Genomic DNA, 27119 nt, shown 5'->3' with positions numbered 1-27119 from the left:
TTTGAGTTTCCTTGTTTTCTTCTTCCTAATTTGTAAAGACCAATGACTTGCTGGTTGCCCTCTCTCTTGCATCTTGCAGAGAGCAAGCTTCATGTGTTTGTAGAAGCAGTTGTGTAACATCTATAGCATGTTTTTGTTTACTTTTGTTGCAGGTCACTGTCCCCGTCCCCCACACGTAGCCGTTCTCCCAGGTATCTCTCCAAAGCGTCGTCATGTGCGATGCCCCCCTCCTCCTTCACTGGGCTCATGCTCAGCTTGCATGATGCTCCTCACAGATCAGTCCAGGAAAATCTCCAAACAATCAAACTTTATCAGTGAAAACACAAATAATAATTCTCTCTAATTGTTGTGTTGACATGCGTTGTCACTTGTTTGAGATAATATTTATGTTTTGGCCTCTCAGTGATCTGTGGGGCTAGTGATACCAGATGCCCCACCACCAAGCACCTAGCGTAGTTCTGTTTCAGTTTGGTGATGGCCATTTCATTTAGTGCCAAGATCCTCTCTCTCTGCCTTTCATCGGACTCTCTCTGGACTTCTCTCCATCACATTGCACAGTGGGGCTAACTCACAGAGATCTGATGCTCTGTGAAACATGCTGTAGTGTAAAGTACTCATTCATAGTTCATAAATGTGTGGGATTGGGATGTATACAATGGTTATAACATCATTGCAGAAATACTATTTTTATGAAGATTCAAGTTTTAACAAGAAACAGAACTTATTTATTCAGAATGAGTGATTTCTCAGTGTTTTAACAGTGGGGATCAGTGTAAAGACCTCTTTGTTGATGGGTTTCCTGCTTTACCACAGGGATGAACGTTACTTTCTGCGTCCATTTGCTAAAAAAACAATACATCATTTAAAATAAAGGTCAACAGTACACACTAATAGTCAAATGGTATGAATAAAGTATTAAATGTAACTAAAAAAGGTAAAAAAATACAAAACAAGTAGATGCCTTATGGAAGAAAGAACAATGTGTACTAAAAAATGTTGGTGCATACAAATGGACCATATGCTGAAGAATAACGTTGACAATAAAGACAGCCAGATTTGTACGATATTCTGAGTTTAATCAGATTGTTGTGCTGTGTATATAATAATATTGGCAATGAGCAACACGACACAGAGGTGCACAATGTATTACGTTATTCCTTGTGTACCCACTGAATAATGTCATATACATGTTACGATTATTTCCAACCTTTAGTCATTGTCACCAGAAAAGCAGGACTTTTTTAAACATATTTTACTTGTTTGTGTTGTGCTGGAAATCTGACAGATGTGGAAGCCTCATGCAGAACAAGCCAAATTAATTCTGAATGTTGTAAAAATTGCAGTCCAGTCTGGCGTTCCTTATTATCACCATTGTTCTTCAGCATTGGAGTACTTTTGTGTGCACCAACATTCTTTAGTACACATTGTTCTTTCTCTCATATAGCATCTCTTTGTGTTTTGTCATTTATAAGTACATTTTATACTTCATTTGTAACATTTGACTATTATTGCGCACTTCAGACCTTTATTTTAACTGATGTTATTTGCTCCTGAACCACTAGTTAAAAAACAACTTCACAAACAGGTATCATTTTTTGCACTTTAATTGTAGCTATTCCTTATTTCTTAAATGTTTTTTTGTTGTGAATCTTTGAGTCAGGCAGTATATAAAATGGATTTGTTTCATGACTTGTGTGCTAGCAGTTCTATGTGCTTTGTGCTTGTAGATTAGTGTCTGGGCTGCTCCTCTCATCTGCCTAATGTGTATCATGCTTAAATCTACATTGTCATAAATAATGTTCAACTTGTGGACTGAAAGTCAGTTTCTTTTGTTAATGTTTTTCTTGCTCAAAACATTGAACTTATATATTGCCATGTTGATTTTGACAGAGCAAATTGATTTGATTCCATTGCTGTGAATACCGGTACATGATATGTGTCACCTAGCCCAGGCTCCCAGGCTAGTATTGTGGTGATGTGGCCAGTGTGTATCTCCTGCCTAGGTTCCCAGGCTAGTATTGTGGTTCTGTGGCCAGTGTGTATCTCCTGCCTAGGTTCCCAGGCTAGTATTGTTGTGATGTGGCCAGTGTGTATCTCCTGCCCAAGCTCCCAGGCTAGTATTGTGGTTATGTGGCCAGTGTGTATCTCCTGCCCAAGCTCCCAGGCTAGTATTGTGGTTATGTGGCCAGTGTGTATCTCCTGCCTAGGTTCCCAGGCTAGTATTGTTGTGATGTGGCCAGTGTGTATCTCCTGCCTAGGTTCCCAGGCTAGTATTGTGGTTCTGTGGCCAGTGTGTATCTCCTGCCTAGGTTCCCAGGCTAGTATTGTTGTGATGTGGCCAGTGTGTATCTCCTGCCTAGGTTCCCAGGCTAGTATTGTGGTGATGTGGCCAGTGTGTATCTCCTGCCTAGGTTCCCAGGCTAGTATTGTCGTGATGTGGCCAGTGTGTATCTCCTGCCTAGGTTCCCAGGCTAGTATTGTTGTGATGTGGCCAGTGTGTATCTCCTGCCTAGGTTCCCAGGCTAGTATTGTTGTGATGTGGCCAGTGTGTATCTCCTGCCTAGGTTCCCAGGCTAGTATTGTCGTGATGTGGCCAGTGTGTATCTCCTGCCTAGGTTCCCAGGCTAGTATTGTCGTGATGTGGCCAGTGTGTATCTCCTGCCTAGGTTCCCAGGCTAGTATTGTTGTGATGTGGCCAGTGTGTATCTCCTGCCTAGGCTCCCAGGCTAGTATTGTGGTGATGTGGCCAGTGTGTATCTCCTGCCTAGGTTCCCAGGCTAGTATTGTCGTGATGTGGCCAGTGTGTATCTCCTGCCTAGGTTCCCAGGCTAGTATTGTTGTGATGTGGCCAGTGTGTATCTCCTGCCTAGGTTCCCAGGCTAGTATTGTTGTGATGTGGCCAGTGTGTATCTCCTGCCTAGGCTCCCAGGCTAGTATTGTGGTGATGTGGCCAGTGTGTATCTCCTGCCTAGGTTCCCAGGCTAGTATTGTGGTGATGTGGCCAGTGTGTATCTCCTGCCTAGGTTCCCAGGCTAGTATTGTCGTGATGTGGCCAGTGTGTATCTCCTGCCTAGGTTCCCAGGCTAGTATTGTTGTGATGTGGCCAGTGTGTATCTCCTGCCTAGGTTCCCAGGCTAGTATTGTTGTGATGTGGCCAGTGTGTATCTCCTGCCTAGGTTCCCAGGCTAGTATTGTTGTGATGTGGCCAGTGTGTATCTCCTGCCTAGGTTCCCAGGCTAGTATTGTGGTGATGTGGCCAGTGTGTATCTCCTGCCTAGGTTCCCAGGCTAGTATTGTCGTGATGTGGCCAGTGTGTATCTCCTGCCTAGGTTCCCAGGCTAGTATTGTGGTTATGTGGCTAGTGTGTATCTCCTGCCTAGGTTCCCAGGCTAGTATTGTGGTTATGTGGCTAGTGTGTATCTCCTGCCCAAGCTCCCAGGCTAGTATTGTTGTGATGTGGCCAGTGTGTATCTCCTGCCTAGGTTCTCAGGCTGGTATTGTGGTGATGTGGCCAGTGTGTATCTCCTGCCTAGGTTCCCAGGCTAGTATTGTGGTTATGTGGCCAGTGTGTATCTCCTGCCTAGGTTCCCAGGCTAGTATTGTTGTGATGTGGCCAGTGTGTATCTCCTGCCTAGGTTCTCAGGCTGGTATTGTTGTGATGTGGCCAGTGTGTATCTCCTGCCTAGGTTCCCAGGCTAGTATTGTGGTGATGTGGCCAGTGTGTATCTCCTGCCTAGGTTCCCAGGCTAGTATTGTGGTTATGTGGCTAGTGTGTATCTCCTGCCCAGGCTCCCAGGCTAGTATTGTGGTTATGTGGCCAGTGTGTATCTCCTGCCTAGGTTCTCAGGCTGGTATTGTGGTGATGTGGCCAGTGTGTATCTCCTGCCTAGGTTCCCAGGCTAGTATTGTGTTGTTGTTTCAGTACGGACTCCATCTTGTCCCCGACCAGCACAGTGATGCTATCACCGGACATCGACGTGGACCACAGCTCACATGACAGTTCAACCTCCAGAGAAGGGGGCTTCTTCTTGCTGAGGAAGGACTCGGAGAGGCGCTCCACACTTGTACAGATACTCATTCAAGACACCGAGGAGGTTATCATACAAAGCATACAAAGATTATTGTACAACCCAAAATTGGTTAATTGGTTTTTCCCCCTCTGTGAGATGATTGTACAGCCCATCACTGTAAGATGAACAACCCATCATCGGTTATTCCCCTTCGTCTGTTAGAGGGGTGGTCCGGTAGCCTATTGGTTAAAGCCTTCACTCGTCACGCCAAGGACCCGGGTTTGATTCCCGACATGGGTACAATGTGAGAAGACCATTTGTGGTGTTCCCTGCTGTGATATTGCTGGAATATTGGTAAAAGCTGCGAACACCTCCCTCACGCTTCTGTGACATAATTATACAGTCCATCACTGTAAGATGAAAAACCCAACATCGGTTATTCCCCTTCTGTGACATAATTATACAGTCCATCACTGTAAGATGAAGAACCCAACATCACTCTATGTGACCAATAACCCGTTCGTCTTATTCTGTTACAGATCTGTAACCAGTGGCTGTTGCTCCTTCACAGGGATGCCACCATGTCAAATCCGAAACTTGCCACTGTAAGTAGTTGATTGGCATCAAGTTTCAGATATTTTCCAAGGCTTCTAATCTGTAGATATGTACCTGCAGATCTGTACCAAGGACAAGGATTCAAGTCACAGGTATATACCAAGACTCAGTTACACAGGTATTTACCTAGACTCAGTCACACAGGTATATCCCAAGACTCAGTCACACAGGTATTTACCAAGACTCAGTCACACAGGTATATCCCAAGACTCAGTTACACAGGTATTTACCAAGACTCAGTCACACAGGTATATACCAAGACTCAGTCACACAGGTATTTACGAAGACTCAGTCACACAGGTATATCCCAAGACTCGGTCACAGAGGTATATCCCAAGACTCGGTCACACAGGTATATCCCAAGACTCTGTCACACAGGTATATCCCAAGACTCAGCCACACAGGTATATCCCAAGACTCAGTCACACAGGTATATCCCAAGACTCAGTCACTCAGGTATATCCCAAGACTCGGTCACACAGGTATATCCCAAGACTCAGTCACACAGGTATATCCCAAAACTCAGTCACACAGGTATATCCCAAGACTCAGTCACACAGGTATATCCCAAAACTCAGTCACACAGGTATATCCCAAGACTCAGTCACACAGGTATATCCCAAGACTCAGTCACACAGGTATAACCCAAGACTTAGTCACACAGGTATATCCCAAGACTCGGTCACACAGGTATATCCCAAGACTCTGTCACACAGGTATATCCCAAGACTCGGTCACACAGGTATAACCCAAGACTCAGTCACACAGGTATATCCCAACAAATGTCAAAGGTCTTACAGGTATATACCATTGCTCTGAGTATACAGGTATATTCCAAGCCTTTAAGTCGCAGGTATGTCCCAAGACTCCGAGTCACACAGGTATATACCATTGCTCTGACTGCACAGTTATGAAGTCTGACTCTGAGTCACATAGATTTATAACAAAGTTTCTGAGTCACACAGGGACATACCAAGGTTTCTAGGTATACAGATATATACCAAGACTTCTGATTCTACTGATATGTAAGCCACACCAGGAACCTGAAGACTTCTGGTTCTACTGATATGTAAGCCACACCAGGAACCTGAAGACTTCTGGTTCTACTGATATGTAAGCCACACCAGGAACCTGAAGACAACTGGTTCTACTGACATGTAAGCCACACCAGGAACCTGGGAACAACTGGTTCTACTGATATGTAAGCCACACCAGGAACCTGAAGACAACTGGTTCTACTGACATGTAAGCCACACCAGGAACCTGAAGACTTCTGGTTCTACTGATATGTAAGCCACACCAGGAACCTGAAGACTTCTGGTTCTACTGATATGTAAGCCACACCAGGAACCTGAAGACAACTGGTTCTACTGATATGTAAGCCACACCAGGAACCTGAAGACAACTGGTTCTACTGATATGTAAGCCACACCAGGAACCTGAAGACTTCTGGTTCTACTGATATGTAAGCCACACCAGGAACCTGAAGACAACTGGTTCTACTGATATGTAAGCCACACCAGGAACCTGAAGACTTCTGGTTCTACTGATATGTAAGCCACACCAGGAACCTGAAGACTTCTGGTTCTACTGATATGTAAGCCACACCAGGAACCTGAAGACAACTGGTTCTACTGATATGTAAGCCACACCAGGAACCTGAAGACTTCTGGTTCTACTGATATGTAAGCCACACCAGGAACCTGAAGACAACTAGTTCTACTGATATGTAAGCCACACCAGGAACCTGAAGACTTCTGGTTCTACTGATATGTAAGCCACACCAGGAACCTGAAGACAACTGGTGCAAGGACTGATTCAGACCTGTCAACCCTCCCGCATTGTGCAGGAGACTCCCGCAATTTAATGAAATCTCCCGCAAGATTGACTATTTCACCCGCAAAACAGAATTCTTCATTATTTAAAAAATTCGCCACCATTGTCCCGTGAGTAAAAACAATGAACGGGAAGATTGCGTCCCGATCTGTCCAGTAGGCTCCCGGATTAGCGACCCTTATCACAGCCACCCGCATGGGGACCCAGATTGGGCCTTTGTCCAGTAATCAACTGGTAATTAAATTCATATGGTTGAACAATTTAAACTGTTAAGAAAACTCGGATAGTCCTAACAGGTGCCTAAAGGGTTGAACTTGAAATGAAAAATCAGCCAAGTATTCATCACTTCATGAAATGAACTGTTGTCTTCATGTTCTTAGCGTGTTTATTGTACTCCGCCGCGCGAAACCCCGAAGCGGGGGATATAGTTTTTACGACCGTACGTCCGTCCGTACGTCCCACCTGTTTGTTGCCGCGATATCTCAAGAACTAAACTCTGGATTGTCTTCATATTTGGAACTATGGTGTATATACAGACTCCGCAGACACCAGTCGGTTTTGGTGACCTTGACCCCATTTTCAAGGTCACAGCAGGCAAATCTGCTTTTGGAGTTGGAAAACGGTGTTGCCGCGATATCTCAAGAACTGATCGCAGGATTGTCTTCATATTTGGAACTATGGTGTATATACAGACTCCGCAGACACCAGTCGGTTTTGGTGACCTTGACCCCATTTTCAAGGTCACAGCAGGCAAATCTACTTTTGGAGTTGGAAAACGGTGTTGCCGCGATATCTCAAGAACTAATCGCTGGATTGTCTTCATATTTGGAACTATGGTGTATATACAGACTCCGCAGACACCAGTCGGTTTTGGTTACCTTGACCTCATTTTCAAGGTCACAGCAGGCAAATCTGCTTTTGGAGTTGGAAAACGGTGTTGCCGCGATATCTCAAGAACTAATCGCTGGATTGTCTTCATATTTGGAACTATGGTGTATATACAGACACCGCAGACACCAGTTGGTTTTGGTGACCTTGACCCAATTTTCAAGGTCACAGCAGGCAAATCTGCTTTTGGAGTTGGAAAATGGTGTTGCCACGATATCTCAAGTACTAATCGCTGGATTGTCTTCATATTTGTTACTATGGTGTATATACAGACGGGGGACATTTCGTCACTTTGTGACAAATACTTGTTCTTCCATAATTTAAGAACGTAGATACATATGGCTGGTCCAGTTATACATGACTTTATTGGTTATCAGATTTGTCGGAAACTTTGTTGAAACATCAACATACCTCAAAGTTACGTCATTGAACTCTTGGAAATAAAAACAAAATATGTCCTGCAAGCGCCGTCTTCAGAAACAACTCTATGCGTGATTGGTTGATTCGGTAGTCAAAATAACAATGGATTACACGATCAGGCTTCCTCACAGCTAGAATTTCAAAGTCAAAGTTTAAAGTGAAACAACAGTACTAGTCAACCAATGAGATTAATACACGTCAAGGTCAGAAAGGTCAACAACGACAACGAGACTCATTTCATTCATAAATTGTAGTTAAACGTAATAGTACTTCCAAAAATGGCATACATTTCTTGGAATGGAATAACGTGAACATTTCTAGGAAATTTAAGAAGCGAAGTAATGGGACTGTCAACAGACTACCGCAGACAGAAAAAAAACCAGTATATCTTATTGAAATTAAGGGCGATGATGTTGCATCAGGATAAATGCATTTGATATTTCTTGGGCGAATTTTGTAACCAACATCGCGCCAAATACTCAGAAAACCTGCATCGTAACGAAGCATGACAACTGGTCGGATTGAACACGTCGTCAACTAGTCAAGCTACCGATTGTGAAATTTCAATATCTGTTTGCGTTTATCTGAAATGATCTTTGAACGAAAGTTATATGGGTAGATTGTGCTGGGTTTATTTTTGGAGGAGGAAAATGCAAACAGAAAATAAGCAAGCTGTACGTATAAGAAACTTATTGATTATTTATTGTTTCAAAATATTTGGTTTTCTTTGTAACATTATTAAAAATAAAAGTTGGAAATTATCTTATCTTCACTATCTTAAAAATCTCCCCCTTTGGAGGCAAATCTCCCCCACTTTGAAGTCAAATCTCCCACATTGTCATGATGAGGGGTTGACAGCTCTGCTGATTACATACATTAACATGATTCTGTTACAGGATCATCTCAAGTGCCTGTTGAATGGTATTCGAGGACATATATTGGACCCTAATGTGCGAGCTATCAATACAGCCCTAGGTAGGTGATTTGCTCTCTACCCAGGTTGCTCATTTCTTACTGTTTTACTGTGTAGTTTCACTTTTCTTATACTTGAAGTCAGGTGTGGTAATGATGTGACTGTGTACAGTGTTGGAGCATGTGATTTCTGTTACAGATGAGCTGAGAGATAGCCTGACATTTGACCAGACAGCGCTGATGGAAATCCAACTAGCTCTCTATGTCTTACATGAAGCAGTGAGTTTTAATCTGTCATACATGGCCAACAAGGCCTAGGCTCTATATGCTACTCTTGAATAGTATAAGTGTTTAATATCGGGTTGACAGTTTACATGGCCTCATATCTCAAAATAGTGTTGTCATTCATTACCAACATGGGAAGATAATGAATTGTGTTGATGCAGGTGAGCACATGTCTGAAGACGCACAAGATTCAGCCCCACTGGATGTTTGCCCTGGATGGCTTGGTACGAGGAGCTGTGCAGACCACCCTGGTTATACTGGCTCCAGGTAGGATATGCTGAACAATCTGTACTTGTCATGCTGGCTCCAGGTAGGATACACTGAACAATCTGTACTTGTCATGCTGGCTCCAGGTAGGATATACTGAACAATCTGTACTTGTCATGCTGGCTCCAGGTAGGATATACTGAACAATCTGTACTTGTCATGCTGGCTCCAGGTAGGATACACTGAACAATCTGTACTTGTCATGCTGGCTCCAGGTAGGATATGCTGAACAATCTGTACGTGTCATACTGGCTCCATGTAGGATATGCTGAACAATCTGTACTTGTCATACTGGCTCCAGGTAGGATATACTGAACAATCTGTACTTGTCATGCTGGCTCCAGGTAGGATATACTGAACAATCTGTACTTGTCATACTGGCTCCATGTAGGATATGCTGAACAATCTGTACTTGTCATACTGGCTCCATGTAGGATATACTGAACAATCTGTACTTGTCATGCTGGCTCCATGTAGGATATACTGAACAATCTGTACTTGTCATACTGGCTCCAGGTAGGATAAACTGAACAATCTGTACTTGTCATGCTGGCTCCAGGTAGGATATGCTGAACAATCTGTACGTGTCATACTGGCTCCATGTAGGATATGCTGAACAATCTGTACTTGTCATACTGGCTCCAGGTAGGATATGCTGAACAATCTGTACTTGTCATGCTGGCTCCAGGTAGGATATACTGAACAATCTGTACTTGTCATACTGGCTCCAGGTAGGATATACTGAACAATCTGTACTTGTCATGCTGGCTCAAGGTAGGATATGCTGAACAATCTGTTCTTGTCATACTGGCTCCAGGTAGGATATACTGAACAATCTGTACTTGTCATACTGGCTCCAGGTAGGATATGCTGAACAATCTGTACTTGTCATACTGGCTCCAGGTAGGATATGCTGAACAATCTGTACTTGTCATACTGGCTCCAGGTAGGATATACTGAACAATCTGTACTTGTCATACTGGCTCCAGGTAGGATATGCTGAACAATCTGTACTTGTCATACTGGCTCCAGGTAGGATATGCTGAACAATCTGTACTTGTCATACTGGCTCCAGGTAGGATATACTGAACAATCTGTACTTGTCATACTGGCTCCAGGTAGGATATGCTGAACAATCTGTACTTGTCATACTGGCTCCAGGTAGGATATACTGAACAATCTGTACTTGTCATACTGGCTCCAGATAGGATATGCTGAACAATCTGTACTTGTCATACTGGCTCCAGGTAGGATATACTGAACAATCTGTACTTGTCATACTGGCTCCAGGCAGGATATGCTGAACTATCTGTACTTGTCATACTGGCTCCAGGCAGGATATGCTGAACTATCTGTTGTTTTGGCAGAGTTTGATGGTCAAGTGTCAGGAGACCAGATGGAGGATGAGGTAGTCACCTCCGGGGTATCATCTGCCAACTCACTCAAACCGTTGTCGTTCAGGAAGGCAGCTGGTCGGGAACTGCAGTCTGAACTGGAGCATGTGGAGGAAGAGAACTTCAGGTAGGTCCAGGTGAACAGGAGTGTCATGTACTGCCATATGTTGGATACTTACTTAGTGATGGATACTGACTTTTGTCTTGTGTGTGCAGGCTGTTGAAGGAGCTCGTGGAGGTGCAGAGGTCCTACCAGAACCTGCTCCACAGATCAATAGAGGAGAAGAAGTTGCAAGTAGCACATCTCTCGTGAGTTCTAGCCCCCATTCTTGTAATTAAGACTATATCATCGGTGTGTGTTATCAGAGTGAGTTCTAGCCCCCATTCTTGTACATGAGACTATGTCATCGGTGTGTGTTATCAGAGTGAGTTCTAGCCCCCATTCTTGTACATGAGACTGTCATCGGTGTGTGTTATCAGAGTGAGTTCTAGCCCCCCTCTTGTAATTGAGACTATATCATCGGTGTGTGTTATGTGAGTGAGTTCTAATCCCTCTCTTGTAAATGAGACTATATCATTGGTATGTGTTTATTTGTTTAATAGGCAATAATTAGAAGTTGACGGATGGCAAAATAAGACAATTTATGGATAACAGCGTCTTTATTTAACGTTAAGGCAATGTTTTGGTAGAGATCCTTATATCGTTTTCAAGCAAGGCTAAATAATGAACATGGTACAGAATATATACTCAACAACAAAAGTTCCTATGACACCAATATTTTAGTGTATTTTTCAAACAAGTAAAGTTTGGTTTTCAATATTGTAGTACATGTATGGAATCAAGTCACAAAAACGCAACTGCTACAGAAAAGCATGCATTCCATGCAAAAGTTGACTTTATGCAAGCCCCATGCATATCACTACCCAAGAATGGGTATAAAAACATGTGCGTTAACGGGATTCCATGTGCTTTGTTTAGCATCGTACTGACAACCACTCAGAAAAACAACAAAATTACACAATTAGTGAACATTACGAAATGCCAAGCCTGTCCAAAAATGAGCGTCTGCAAGCCATTGGTATGCTTGAAGCAGGATCGAGGCAACGTGATGTTGCAAGACAATTTAACGTCCACAGTAACGCCATTTGGTGTTTATTGCAACGTTGGCAACAGACGAATGCAGTCAGAGACCATCCTCGGAAAGGCAGACCATGCGTAACCAATAATCGACAAGACAACTGGATTCGAACAACACACCTACGAAATCGATTCCAGCCAGCAACAGTGACTGCAAGCAGCATCCCTGGCCTTCGACAGATATCTTCACAAACCGTACGTCGTCGTCTCAGATGTGCAGGGATTGTCGCCAGAAGACCTGCCAGACATCCCATTTTGACAGGAGACCGCCGTCAAGCACGTCTACAGTGGTGCAGACAGCGTCTACGCTGGACGGCCATACAATGGGAACAAGTTCTGTTCACTGACAAGTCTTGTTTTCTCCTCAGCCACAGCAATGGACAGATTCCAGTGCACAGACGTTGGGGTGAACGTTACGTCAACCATTGTGTCATCGAAGAAGATCGGTTCCGGGGCGGCAGCGTTATGGTATGGGGTGGGATTACAGCAAGACAGAGGTCCCGTTTGATACATGTAGTGGTAGAGGGAAATCTCAATGGACAGCGCTACCGCGACGAGATCATCAGCCCTGTTGTTTTACCGTTTTTGTGTCGTCATGGCCCAGACATTACCTTTCAACATGACAATGCCCAGCCTCATATTGCTCGACTTGTTCAGGATTATCTTCAATAAAACAACGTGAATGTCATCCACTGGCCAGTTCTCTCCCCTGATCTCTCACCAATCGAGCACATGTGGGATAAGATGGATCGGCGCCTTTGACGTCAACCACGTGTTCCACAGACACTCCAGGAACTTCGAAACATGCTCCAGCAGGTATAGACAGATATCCCACAGGACTTTGTGTGACGCCTGGTCCATTCTATGAGACGAAGATGTGTTGCTTGCATCGCAACCAGAGGTGGACACACACACTATTGATTTGTAAATTGACATTTTGGCATGATCATGCTTTTTATGAAATCATGCATTTTCTGAAGTCAGTATGGCAAATTAATCCATTTGAACACTTACAGGAGTCTTTTATCTGCACCAAACAGAAATTGTTTCAGATTTGGTAAAAAACATAACTTTGCATTAAATCTTATTCATTGTCACAGGAACTTGTGTTGTTCAGTATATAAAGTAGGTGGAGGATTAACAGTAACAACAATTGCATGCAAGTGAGAGATTAAACAGGTTAAACAATGACAAGAGAAGGATAATACTGTAACAACATGATGGACAGAGAACATGATTGGGAAGCCAATGAGACAGGAAGCCAATTAAACTGGATAAGTTCACACAGGTGGGGTGATTATTTCTTAGTGAGTTCATAGTAGGCGGATGGGATCCAATAGCCTTGATCTCTGTTCATTGTTGGCTAGGGGTGACGAATGTAGACTGCTTCTGTTAGTTTTCATTTAGTGAAGTCATGGAGGTTGTTGGAGAGGTTTGGGACACTTTCCCAGTTGATGTTGTGGTTAGGGCAGTTGCTGATATGGTCAAAGATGGCTGATTTACTGTCTGATTTGATGGTTGAAGTTTTGTGCTCTTTGATTCTGGTATTAATTGTGTGTGTTTCTGCCATTGGCTCTTTGTAGGGTGTGTACTAACAGAGTGATTGCTAAAGAAGCTCATTATGAACAATGTAACTGAATTCTAGAGTGTTTCTCACCACGTCCAATTGTGGTCATATTATTTACACGAGTTAATCAAGCAGTATGATGGAGTCTTGTCAAATAATCTTATAATTAGAAGCAAAACACTGCTGACCCACGTATTGAAATTGTCTAGTACAGCAGTCTTGGTGAGTAGATAACACAGCCCATTGACGTTCAAAGGATTGAGCTAACACATGTTACAGAACCTGTACAGTCTTCTGTAACAAATGTCATATTTGGGAAAACATGTTCTTTGTAAGGTACAGATTCTAGTACTTTTGGGGTCCTGGATGGGACTCAACCCAAAAAGTACAAGAATCTGTATTTTACTGAGAAAGTGCTATCCCAAATATGACATTTTTTACATTTGACCACTTTCTAAGTGGCATTGTGTCTTCACACATGTACAGACTTCTGGGGCACAAAACCTCTCTCATTGGAATCTGTGTTATTTGAATTTCCTGATTTTAATTTCATGGTAGTAAGATCACATGTCAAGCAGTTAAACATGTGGTGATATTATTCCTATAATGACTATCACACCCTTCTATATCATGGAATACTTAATCTTCAGTCTTCGTGTTATCATTTACTTACTTTTTATAGTTCAAAGATAGGTACTCACATTAATTTCATAACACGTTTACATGCCAGGGGTCAACACTTGCATTAATTCTGTGATGCATTAATTTCATGCTTTACAGTATCTCATCGGTGCCTGTTATCAGAGTGAGACATACCGGTATATGGGTATGTTAGTATGTCTGTAGTCACAGCTGTAGCCTCTTGTGACTGGATCTCCAGTCTGCAGGCCACAGTGCCTGTATTACATCACACCTGTGAGACTACTTCATGAGCCAGGCAACATCGTGTTACAAAACATTCAGGTTGTCTGGCCTGTATTACATCACACCTGTGAGACTACTTCATGAGCCAGGCAACATCGTGTTACAAAACATTCAGGTTGTCTGGCCTGTATTACATCACACCTGTGAGACTACATCATGAGCCAGGCAACATCGTTTTACAAAAGATTCAGGTTGTCTGGCCTGTATTACATCACACCTGTGAGACTACTTCATGAGCCAGGCAACATCGTGTTACAAAACATTCAGGTGTCTGGCCTGTATTACATCACACCTGTGAGACTACTTCATGAGCCAGGCAACATCGTGTTACAAAACATTCAGGTTGTCTGGCCTGTATTACATCACACCTGTGAGACTACTTCATGAGCCAGGCAACATCGTGTTACAAAACATTCAGGTTGTCTGGCCTGTATTACATCACACCTGTGAGACTACATCATGAGCCAGGCAACATCGTGTTACAAAACATTCAGGTTGTCTGGCCTGTATTACATCACACCTGTGAGACTACTTCATGAGCCAGGCAACATCGTGTTACAAAACATTCAGGTTGTCTGGCCTGTATTACATCACACCTGTGAGACTACTTCATGAGCCAGGCAACATCGTGTTACAAAACATTCAGGTTGTCTGGCCTGTATTACATCACACCTGTGAGACTACTTCATGAGCCAGGCAACATCGTGTTACAAAACATTCAGGTTGTCTGGCCTGTATTACATCACACCTGTGAGACTACATCATGAGCCAGGCAACATCGTGTTACAGAACATTCAGGTTGTCTGGCCTGTATTACATCACACCTGTGAGACTACTTCATGAGCCAGGCAACATCGTGTTACAAAACATTCAGGTTGTCTGGCCTGTATTACATCACACCTGTGAGACTACTTCATGAGCCAGGCAACATCGTGTTACAAAACATTCAGGTTGTCTGGCCTGTATTACATCACACCTGTGAGACTACATCATGAGCCAGGCAACATCGTGAGCCAGGCAACATCGTGTTACAAAACATTCAGGTTGTCTGGCCTGTATTACATCACACCTGTGAGACTACTTCATGAGCCAGGCAACATCGTGTTACAAAACATTCAGGTTGTCTGGCCTGTATTACATCACACCTGTGAGACTACATCATGAGCCAGGCAACATCGTGTTACAAAACATTCAGGTTGTCTGGCCTGTATTACATCACACCTGTGAGACTACTTCATGAGCCAGGCAACATCGTGTTACAAAACATTCAGGTTGTCTGGCCTGTATTACATCACACCTGTGAGACTACTTCATGAGCCAGGCAACATCGTGTTACAAAACATTCAGGTTGTCTGGCCTGTATTACATCACACCTGTGAGACTACATCATGAGCCAGGCAACATCGTGTTACAAAACATTCAGGTTGTCTGGCCTGTATTACATCACACCTGTGAGACTACATCATGAGCCAGGCAACATCGTGTTACAAAACATTCAGGTTGTCTGGCCTGTATTACATCACACCTGTGAGACTACTTCATGAGCCAGGCAACATCGTGTTACAAAACATTCAGGTTGTCTGGCCTGTATTACATCACACCTGTGAGACTACTTCATGAGCCAGGCAACATCGTGTTACAAAACATTCAGGTTGTCTGGCCTGTATTACATCACACCTGTGAGACTACATCATGAGCCAGGCAACATCGTGAGCCAGGCAACATCGTGTTACAAAACATTCAGGTTGTCTGGCCTGTATTACATCACACCTGTGAGACTACTTCATGAGCCAGGCAACATCGTGTTACAAAACATTCAGGTTGTCTGGCCTGTATTACATCACACCTGTGAGACTACTTCATGAGCCAGGCAACATCGTGTTACAAAAGATTCAGGTTGTCTGGCCTGTATTACATCACACCTGTGAGACTACTTCATGAGCCAGGCAACATCGTGTTACAAAACATTCAGGTTGTCTGGCCTGTATTACATCACACCTGTGAGACTACTTCATGAGCCAGGCAACATCGTGTTACAAAACATTCAGGTTGTCTGGCCTGTATTACATCACACCTGTGAGACTACTTCATGAGCCAGGCAACATCGTGTTACAAAACATTCAGGTTGTCTGGCCTGTATTACATCACACCTGTGAGACTACATCATGAGCCAGGCAACATCGTGTTACAAAACATTCAGGTTGTCTGGCCTGTATGGACATGATGATGTCAGAATGAGTTGGATGTTAAGTCACATACTTGTTGCATCACAACTGACTGCTTGTGCATTGTTTGTTATTGTGAGAAACGCTCCACGCTGTCATTATGCCCAGTTAGGATTGAATTTGTATTTCATTGGTATCTTTCAGTTTACTGGTGTCCAATAAAGATCAAAATCTTGCTCTGAAGTCACAGACCTTGTCTGCAGGTATGTGTTTCCTCAGGCATATGTTGCTGGCTCTGTGGTGTTGCAATATCACAAAGGTGTAGTTGTTACTGTCGAGAAGTGTACATAGGTCATCCTCTGGGCTGCCATTCCTTCAAATAATACAAAGTTGAAATGAAGGACAAAAGTATGCAATTATAGTCAAATGTTTCGAAAAGACGTCATATGAAAAGAAAGAACAGTGTGTAATAAAGAACGTCAGTGTGCACGAAAGGTTACTAAACTGCTGAAGGACGTTGACAATAAAGAACAGCAGATCCCGCTACAATTTGTAAAACGTTTCAAGTTTCTTTATTGTTGACATTACTTAGCAGTTTAGTGTTTATTGTATTGCATGCTTGTAACCTTTATTTCGAATTTGTAATTAGTAACATTTAATCCTTTATTCGTAACGTTTGACAAATATTGCATACTTTTGTCCTTTATTTCAACTTTGTATTTTTTTACCAAATAGCTGCCCATAGCATCCCTCGGGTGTATTGTAACTATTAGTGCACAAACTGGATTGCACTCAGTACAAGGTTTGCAAATATCTTTCTCCCAGCAACCTCATTTCACCAACATCCAGCTCTTAATTTATCAAATGTTCAAACATAGTTCTGGTAATAATCAGTACAAAAAATGGCTACCTGCCTGTTATCCCATGGCCATGATTAGTGATGTCAAATCAAATTAGATCTTCAAGCTGATAGTGGTTCTAACAGGGCCTCATTACATTGTCCTCACCTCTATATGGAGATAATGCTTCTGACAGGACCACGTGATACAATGTGACATTGTCCTCACCTCTATATGGAGATAATGCTTCTGACAGGACCACGTGATACAATGTGACATTGTCCTCACCTCTATATGGAGATAATGCTTCTGACAGGACCACATGACATTGTCCTCAACACTATATGGAGATAATGCTTCTGACAGGACCACATTACATTGTCCTCACCTCTATATGGAGATAATGCTTCTGACAGGGCCACATTACATTGTCCTTAACACTATATGGAGATAATGCTTCTGACAGGGCCACATTACATTGTCCTTAACACTATATGGAGATAATGCTTCTGACAGGACCACATTACGTTGTCCTCACCTCTATATGGAGATAATGCTTCTGACAGGACCACATGACATTGTCCTCACCTCTATATGGAGATAATGCTTCTGACAGGACCACATTACATTGTCCTCACCTCTATATGGAGATAATGCTTCTGACAGGACCACATGACATTGTCCTCAACACTATATGGAGATAATGCTTCTGACAGGACCACATTACATTGTCCTCACCTCTATATGGAGATAATGCTTCTGACAGGACCATATGACATTGTCCTTAACACTATATGGAGATAATGCTTCTGACAGGACCACATGACATTGTCCTCACCTCTATATGGAGATAATGCTTCTGACAGGACCACATGACATTGTCCTCACCTCTATATGGAGATAATGCTTCTGACAGGACCACATTACATTGTCCTTAACACTATATGGAGATAATGCTTCTGACAGGACCACATGACATTGTCCTCACCTCTATATGGAGATAATGCTTCTGACAGGGCCACATGACATTGTCCTCACCTCTATATAGAGATAATGCTTCTGACAGGACCACATGACATTGTCCTCAACACTATATGGAGATAATGCTTCTGACAGGGCCACATTACATTGTCCTCACCTCTATATTGAGATAATGCTTCTGACAGGACCACGTGATACAATGTGACATTGTCCTCACCTCTATATTGAGATAATGCTTCTGACAGGACCACATGACATTGTCCTCAACACTATATGGAGATAATGCTTCTGACAGGGCCACATTACATTGTCCTTAACACTATATGGAGATAATGCTTCTGACAGGGCCACATTACATTGTCCTCACCTCTTTATGGAGATAATGCTTCTGACAGGGCCACATTACATTGTCCTCACCTCTATATGGAGATAATGCTTCTGACAGGACCACGTGACACAATGTGACATTGTCCTCACCTCTATATGGAGATCATGCTTCTGACAGGACCACGTGATACAATGTGACATTGTCCTCACCTCTATATGGAGATAATGCTTCTGACAGGACCACGTGACATTGTCCTCACCTCTATATGGAGATAATGCTTCTGACAGGACCATGTGACATTGTCCTCACCTCTATATGGAGATAATGCTTCTGACAGGAACACGTGATACAATGTGACATTGTCCTCACCTCTATATGGAGATCATGCTTCTGACAGGACCTCGTGACATTGTCCTCACCTCTATATGGAGATAATGCTTCTGACAGGACCACGTGACACAATGTGACATTGTCCTCACCTCTATATGGAGATAATGCTTCTGACAGGACCTCGTGACATTGTCCTCACCTCTATATGGAGATAATGCTTCTGACAGGACCACGTGATACAAAGTGACATTGTCCTCACCTCTATATGGAGATAATGCTTCTGACAGGACCACGTGATACAAAGTGACATTGTCCTCACCTCTATATGGAGATCATGCTTCTGACAGGACCACGTGACATTGTCCTTAACACTATATGGAGATAATGGAGTTAGAGGTAATGAAGTTTCACAACATATCCAAGTAGTAAGCTTGTTTTTTGTATGAAATTTGTGTTGAAGGTGTCCCGGAGATTCAGGTGATCCCTGACTCGGACCTAGTGTCCTGGCTGTCTGACCGGCACTTTGACCAAGACACCATACACAAGGTCTGTTCTTACATCGGACTGGTTTAGCATGTCCAGCCAGCAGTCTATGATCATTTAGTTTCTAAAGCTCCAACTCCAGGCAATCGTTCTGTGTGTAACATGGCACATTAATCAACCTGCTGGGACCTCTTGCTGTGAACAGCCTTTCTTTTGATTTTTTTTTTGGCATTTTCATGAAATCAGGTTTGGCAATATTTGCATAAATGAGAAAATATAATATATTTTTGGATGAAACTTTGTGCAAAATTCTACATATTGGCAAAGGTGTCCTGTTAGCAGATTTTCCTTTTTAACTTTTGTTATTTATATGGAAAAAAGAACTGTGTGAACCATTTGAAAGTTGAGTTAGAAAAAGTGACTATCCTTGTTTGTGCTTCAGGTGTGCCAGGAGGAGTACACTCTGCCAGACCTGCTGGAGCTTGCCACCAAAGAAGATCTCACCCGCCTTCAACTCAAGTAGGTTGCTGGTAGAACACACTTTCTACATTCTGTTTTCTTATTCTGAACACTCTGGCTCGCATTGTAACAAGAGTAATATTCAAAGGCTATGTACATTGAAGCTTACTGTATTTAAGTGGAAGAGAGGTCACCACCACATACCCCTTGGGTCTAAGCTAGGGGTCCCTGTGTGTGCAGAGTTGTAGGTTTATCAGGGCCACACCACATCTTGGTAGAGAACAAGGCATGGTATCCCTTGGGTCTAAGCTAAGGGTCCCTGTGTGTGCAGAGTTGTAGGTTTATCAGGGCCACACCACATCTTGGTAGAGAACAAGGCATGGTATACCTTGGGTCTAAGCTAGGGGTCCCTGTGTGTGCAGAATTGTAGGTTTATCAGGGCCACACCACATCTTGGTAGAGAACAAGGCATGGTATCCCTTGGGTCTAAGCTAGGGGTCCCTGTGTGTGCAGAATTGTAGGTTTATCAGGGCCACACCACATCTTGGTAGAGAACAAGGCATGGTATCCCTTGGGTCTAGGCTGGGGGTCCCTGTGTGTGCAGAGTTGTAGGTTTATCAGGGCCACTGTTTTTAGGGTGTGGTCTCACGGAGTCTCCAGATTCTCATGTATCTGAAAATAAATTGTTTTTAATCAGTATGTGCAATGGTTTTTGACAGAGGTGGTGTTTTGTGTCGACTATGGCGAGCTCTCCTGACCCACCGAGCCCAGCAACGTGCACCCAGGTGACAGTGACAGAGAGGTTGTGATCAGCTGTTCATACCGTCATCCCTGCACAGTTCATCACCTCTCTCCTACACTCCAGTTCTTCTACTTCATCCCTGCACCAGCCGTCAAGCTGGGATGGCATCATGGCGGACAACAATGTTCCACCTGTCATGTCCCCCAGGTGCCAGCCATCCTTGCACTACAGCTTCTTCCACAAGGCGGACATTCAGCCAGACTGGTCACACTCCACTACAATAAGTCCATAATAAAAGGAAGGTTCTCTGTGCTAACACTCTCGTGCAACCAAATGTAATAAGGGAGACTTGTGCTGCAAAACCTGCAGCAATCAATACCATATCGCAAAGAAGTATTTCTTTGGGCTTTTTGCAGCCATAAGAGCAGTTTTGTGTAACTGGTACTCTTAATTGTTTTCCTGTGAACTGATTTTATTTCTACACATTGTTGGCCAAATTGTTGCTGGTTGAAACAGCTGGATGGATATAACGGTTTCTCTGAGTACATCTGGCTAGAGAGGACAGCATTAACCTGACATGGACAACTTTGTTTCCTGGCTGGTTTTTCTGGGAGAATATTTGTGTACTTCCAACAATGATTACCACTGCCAGTGTGTTGTACATGTTGGAAATAGAAAAAGCAAACAGAAGTCATTTCCACAGTGCCCTGTCATAACATCCATCACATCACATAGAAGTCACCAGTATCCAACTGTCAGTGCGAACCAGCCACTACCTCTTTGTCAACTCACCGAAGGCAGCTGCCAACCCAGCTTCAGGGGACCTCTGTGACCGGACATTGGTGTGGGCAGTCAGTATACTACATCATTACACTGTCAGAACAGTCCCATGACTAACTAACCAGCCAGTTCAGGCTCAGTACTAAAGTGCTGTAATTGTAGTAAGGAACACATTTCACCATGCTGGATGTCCCATCAAAAGTCAGTTCTCCCTCGATGCCGTCAACTCACCTGATCCAGCTCCTGAAACAGACTTAAGGGCAGATAACTCAAAGGTTTATTTTGAAGTTTTGTTATGTTTGAGTCAGCATTATTAGCCCTGTGTTCAGTAGCATGTGGTGCTGGTGCTTTGCCTCATGATGTGTCTGATGCCAGTCTTTCAGTCAAAGATTAGCAGTTATGTTATTTATGAGTGTCTTACAAATCTCTAGGCCAATATTGCAGTACTTCAGCATGTTTGTGTGACTCTCGCTATCTTGTGCATATATCAGACAAAGCACCTTGAAAGATGACAGTTTATGACAAGCCCCATGTTTTTGACTACTGAGTGCAGGGCAGAGTTTGTTTTTGTTGATGGAAACCAGTTTGTGTCATCCATGTTACATTACTTAACATGTACATTTGTATTGTTTGCATTTCTGTGTATGCCAACATGTGACGCTGACACTTGCCATCATTAACAAACTGATCCTGCTTTGTGAAATGCAGCTGATACCTTTCATGGTAAATATATTGTAATCATTCTACACATTGCCACATGGAGGCCTATAAATAGCTCTGCTTATCCCTACAGATGCTACTCATGTCGATGAAGGCTCAGGTGTGTTTCAAGATTTCACTCGTAACTAGAAGAGGCCAGAGTGGGGACAGCATGACTTGGTACTTCAGTAATGTTTTCCCTCCAGATTTATGTTTTCCTGTACACATTGCTTTGTAATCGCTGCAGATTCTGCCTCATGTCACAATTGTTGACTTCAAACTTGCTACCATTTCAATAGGTCTCAGACAGCACCTTCAGATGGGACAAGGAATACTCACATTACTGGGTTAAGCAAACTAAGACTAGATATATGTTTGTATGAGACAGCTTTCACCCAGTGTTTTAAGCAAATATACTTCATGGAATGAAGTATTAACATAGTATTAAAGAGTTTCTCTGTCTCAAGAAGGCTTGTTGTATCCAAGTTGACCCCATCAACTCTATTTTCCCATAAATCTTCTGGCTGAGATGCCTTGTCAAGAAGACACGTGAGACATGGTGTGCCCAATTAGAAAGCCTTCCTGCTGTAAACTTACATCATCAAAGATGCCCCATCTGTACGCTCAGGTTTTGATCTTTCTCGGATGGAAAGGTGTATCATGTACACTGCTCCCTGTGATGAGTGGCAACTGTCTCAGATGCCCCCCATTCACCCCATCCCCACTTGCTAGGGGCACCATGTAATACATAGTTCATATATCAGCTCATTTCAGCCTTCTACATTTATGACCAGTGATTTGTTTAAAGAAAAGGGTAAGTGTAATATATGTTGAAGCTTACATGATTTATATGATCACCATGAAGTACAGGTTTCAATATTGCCATGAGGTGAGTATCATCAACAACATTGCTGGTACACTGTTTGCCAGGTTTCTCTAATATAGTTATTTCTGCGACTTTATACCTTATGTATGTCCTGTTTGTCCATCAGTTGTATATCCTGCCATTTCCTGACAGTATGAAAGGTTTATATGAATTCCCCTGGTACAAGTTTTATGAAGGGTAATCAGTTTAGTTTCAGCACAGAAATGTATTGGATGTATGTTGAGATACTGTAAGATAGGATATCACTGGCAGAATTGAGAACAGTTCTTGACCTGCTTGGTGTAAGGCTACTACTGGTGATGCTGCTTGATGCAGTGTGAGAATTTCAGTTGAAGATTGGCAACTCTCAGTAACCATGGTGACATGGATGCTTTGTGTAACACTTTTAATGGAAGTTGACTGTTGATGTTAGTCTTTTTCCTCCTTTTTTGACACCAAGTGACATTGTTGTTTGATTTGTATAAGGTAGAAAGCCAAGATAAACCCACCTCTGTGTTTGGACAGCTTCTCAAGGCAAGGGAGTTCACTGACTAGAAAACTCCAGTTTCCATCCTTGCCCAACTAAGCTGGAAATATAGAGTTATCTTTTGGCTGCAGTAACGTGTCAATGCATAGTCCAATCAAAATCGCGTAACAAAAGCAACATCCGGTTCATAAACTGCCTTGCAGATTTCGGTTGATTGCAGGATTTGCAAAGCATGTGCATTGTCAACTTTCCAAATTTTTTGTTGTTTTTAATCAAGGTGCTCACATGATTTGATGCACCTCACAAAGAAAGACACATTTTATAACAATGTAGATCTTGATTAAGGATCAGATCGTCTTCACTAGGTGCCGCCATTTTGTTTGAAGCAAATACATGTGACATAAGAGATGGAATCTGAATGGGCAGTATGCGGGACATAAAAGGGACATAGCTCGTAATAGCCACTGTTGGCGCTACAATCGAACTTAGAAATTCCAGCCTAGTTTGGCAATGGTGGAAACTGGACTTTTACAGTCAGTTATCTCCCTTCTTCGGGAAGATGATATTTGGATTATGAAGGAAGTGTTGGTTATACATCTAAAGTGCCTCTTGTCTCCTTTATGTTAAACCTATAGAGGAATAATATGTGTACATATGAACATCAATGCAATTTGTCTTTTCAGTTGTTTGAAAAAAAAAAATTGTGAAAACAAATTGTACCAGTATTCATTTTATGAGGTAGATACTATTTTGAAGAATGTTTCTTTGCTGAATGAAGTGAAGTTTTGGTGTTGCCTAACACTGACATCGGAGAGGCAGATATGCAAGTTATTGGTAGGGAGAAGATTGGTCTTCATCTTTGAAGTAAGATACCGTGTACTCAGTGTTAGTTCTCTCTTATGTTGTTGCTCTCTAAAACCTGCTTTAGATGTTGGTCCTGATAGGTTGAAGCACCCAGCAGCATCTGCCCAAACCAGTCATTCTTTACCCAATCCGTAGTGATGTCATAAATTATACACTGCACTGTGTGTAATAGGTCTGTTGTTGCTGGAGCATGGTTTTATACAAACCAGTCACAACCAGCCTCGGCTTCATGTGGCCCTGAAGTGTACAGATGTAGGCCAGTTTATTGGACATGCAGCTCCTTGGCACAATTTTGATGCCATTGTTAGACTATATGGAATGAACCATTTTTTAACATATGTGAAATGTTTTGTTTGATTGTCATTCTAGAAGTTGGTGAGTAAATAAGAAATCGTACAACTTTATGGATAACAACTTCTGGTTTATTGCATGTTTCACTTGGTTGTAGTCACTCCAGCTTGATAACGGTGTAAGAATCAACGTCATAACATCATTATATGCAATAAACCAGATGTTGTTATCCAAAAAGTTCTATGTTTTCTTATGTGAAATTTTGTGCCATTGTTTTAATTAAATCAATCAAGCTGGTTTGTTTTTAGGACTGGACTTTTATTGCTTTGTAATAGCTTTTCATAAAATGTATAGATGCTTGTGTGGTTTGCATTGCATTAGCAGTGTGGTAACAAGAGATTTGTATAGGAATGCCGTGCCATGTCTACATCATGCAGGGGGCATGGGTGGCAGTGTCGAGTTACCTCATTGGGGCATGCCAGAAACCTATGATTGTGGGTTCGAATCCTGGTTCACCTCGATTGCCATATGTTCCTAGGTGTGTCAGCACCATACCTGTGCTCGTGGGTTTCACCAAAGTGGTAAATGTCTAAGACCTGCATCACTTTGACCTGTCCTCCACCAATAAGCTGACACCTCGTGATATACCTGGAATACTGTTCAAAGGGGTGTTAAACCCAATTCACTCACTCACTCTGCTACATGCATGTAGAGCTGGCATAGATTATTTGATGTCACATAGTGAAAGTCAAATACATTGAGGAACCTGCAGTGTCGGCTGCCCTTGTACATACTGATTTGGTTTAGTTCAGGGGTGTCCACACCTGTGTGTCAGCTTTCAGGCAGTAAGCACTTGCTGAACAGATTTGTTACTATTTATCTTTGTTATGCGATTTACTTGATCAAAGCAAGATGAAAATATATTGTGATAATTTATTGTGAGTTGATTATTTTACTGGAGTATATTTTACTAATAAGCACTGACCTTATTTGTGCATTGTACAAGTAATGGTATTTTATTCACATCACTTTACCCAAACAGACATTATGCGACTTTTAGCCAGGCAGTATTTGTGCATATTTTATAAGACATCTTAAACTTGTTGCATAAGACATCTTAAACTTGTTGTTCACCTGACTGAAAGTCAAGTGAGCTTATGTAGTGGCCTGTGTGTCATAAACATCTTCCCATCAGAATCCACTGAACCGCTGAAGCTACATGTCCTATAGTACTTCCCACTGATGATCACACCCCCAATATAGCCATTACGTGTTGAAAAACATTATTGTTAAAATGTAATGTAATGAAAGTATATGTGTAGTTAGTACCATATGTGTTCATTTTTATCTAATATATCTATTTTGTTTAACCTTGATTAGACCTTTGCACAGTGATCATACTAAACACTAAACCTCTTACAGCCATCACACTTCCATTGTTGTTCCAAATGTAATACTATGTGGTGTATGTATCATTAGAAGGTGGGCTCAACACATATGCTCGGGTTTTTTGCCACACTTTGAACATGTTCTTAAATTCTCTCCAAATGTATTTCCTTCATTGTAAACCATTTTAATAAGGCTGTGATGGTGTTTATGTTTCTATGAAAATGCATTCATTTGCATTGTAAACATTATTTCCTCAGAACCACTGGACGAATGAAGGTGAAACTTCACATGCTTGTGTCCACCAATGAGAAATCATCAATCTGTTTAAGAGATTCAAATCTGATATTCAATAAGTGTCTATCTTTGACAATTTAAGCTGTTGACTACATATCCAGGTGAGCTACAGTGCCCTTTACACTAGCTTTCAAATTGTAAGAATTGGAACCAATCATGAAGTGTTAATTCAGACTCAATAAATGATTTTAGTGTGACCCTTCAATTATGTTGAATGACAATAGTCAAGCCTTTTACAGTAATGTGGGAGTAAATTTACTCTTTCAAACATGTGTTATGTTTGCCATCATTTGGCTAATGCATCACTGATGGTGACAATGATTCTTTGGCTACCGAAGGTTATGTCAAAGAAATGGTGAACTTCATAGAACTTCATCACTTGCTGAAATGGGGCCTATTTCAGTATGATTTGAATGCTTGCATTTTCCTCCTATTTACTGCAGAGGCTGCTTTGTTATGCAAAGAGGGAAGAATAATGTCACCTTTTTCCATATGAACCACAACTCACTAGAGGAAATATGCAGTGAGTTATATTTCTGGAAAACAATGAAATGTGAAGTAGCATTATTGCTGATTTTGCAAAGAGTCATGCACTCATCTCTCAGATGTAGGAAATGGACACAATGGCATAAAAAATATGTTCTGAAATTATTGAAAAATATAATTCATCAAAATCAAAGGTTGTTTATCTACAGTACAACAAACAACACCAATCAGATGAGAAAAGATTTTCCTTTTAGCCTTTTCTGTGTGTCACGATTTATGGACCATTTGACAGTTGATCAATTCAACAGATTTGTGTGTTGTGCGATCTATGTACATAGGTCCTGACATTTTGACACTTAACAAGTTAACACATATTTGTAT

General features: G+C 42.2%; 1 protein-coding gene across 6 annotated transcripts in view; it reads left to right on the top strand.

The window, feature by feature from the left end:
• LOC139474946 (mitogen-activated protein kinase kinase kinase 15-like) overlaps positions 1-26449 on the top strand; it is a 79311-nt gene extending 52862 nt beyond the window's left edge. For 3 of the 6 annotated variants that reach the window (XM_071258141.1, XM_071258139.1, XM_071258138.1), the window contains 12 exons: positions 153-191; positions 3923-4094; positions 4550-4615; positions 8666-8744; positions 8881-8960; positions 9128-9233; positions 10601-10754; positions 10844-10936; positions 16626-16684; positions 19360-19445; positions 19825-19901; positions 20561-26449. In XM_071258141.1, the coding sequence (XP_071114242.1) occupies positions 153-191; positions 3923-4094; positions 4550-4615; positions 8666-8744; positions 8881-8960; positions 9128-9233; positions 10601-10754; positions 10844-10936; positions 16626-16684; positions 19360-19445; positions 19825-19901; positions 20561-20630 (1081 nt within the window). In that variant the 3' untranslated portion in view covers positions 20631-26449. The remainder of the gene's footprint in view (positions 1-152; positions 192-3922; positions 4095-4549; positions 4616-8665; positions 8745-8880; positions 8961-9127; positions 9234-10600; positions 10755-10843; positions 10937-16625; positions 16685-19359; positions 19446-19824; positions 19902-20560) is intronic. The other 3 variants (XM_071258143.1, XM_071258140.1, XR_011654004.1) reach the window with 2 other exon arrangements.
• Positions 26450-27119: the final 670 nt, after the last annotated feature.

This window comes from Haliotis cracherodii, unplaced genomic scaffold (genome assembly GCF_022045235.1).
Source record: "Haliotis cracherodii isolate W230 unplaced genomic scaffold, xgHalCrac1.p SCAF_3, whole genome shotgun sequence".
In the NCBI taxonomy this organism is placed as follows: domain Eukaryota; kingdom Metazoa; phylum Mollusca; class Gastropoda; order Lepetellida; family Haliotidae; genus Haliotis; species Haliotis cracherodii.
Note: the sequence above shows the minus strand (reverse complement) of the source record. Positions and strands in the feature narration are given on the sequence as shown.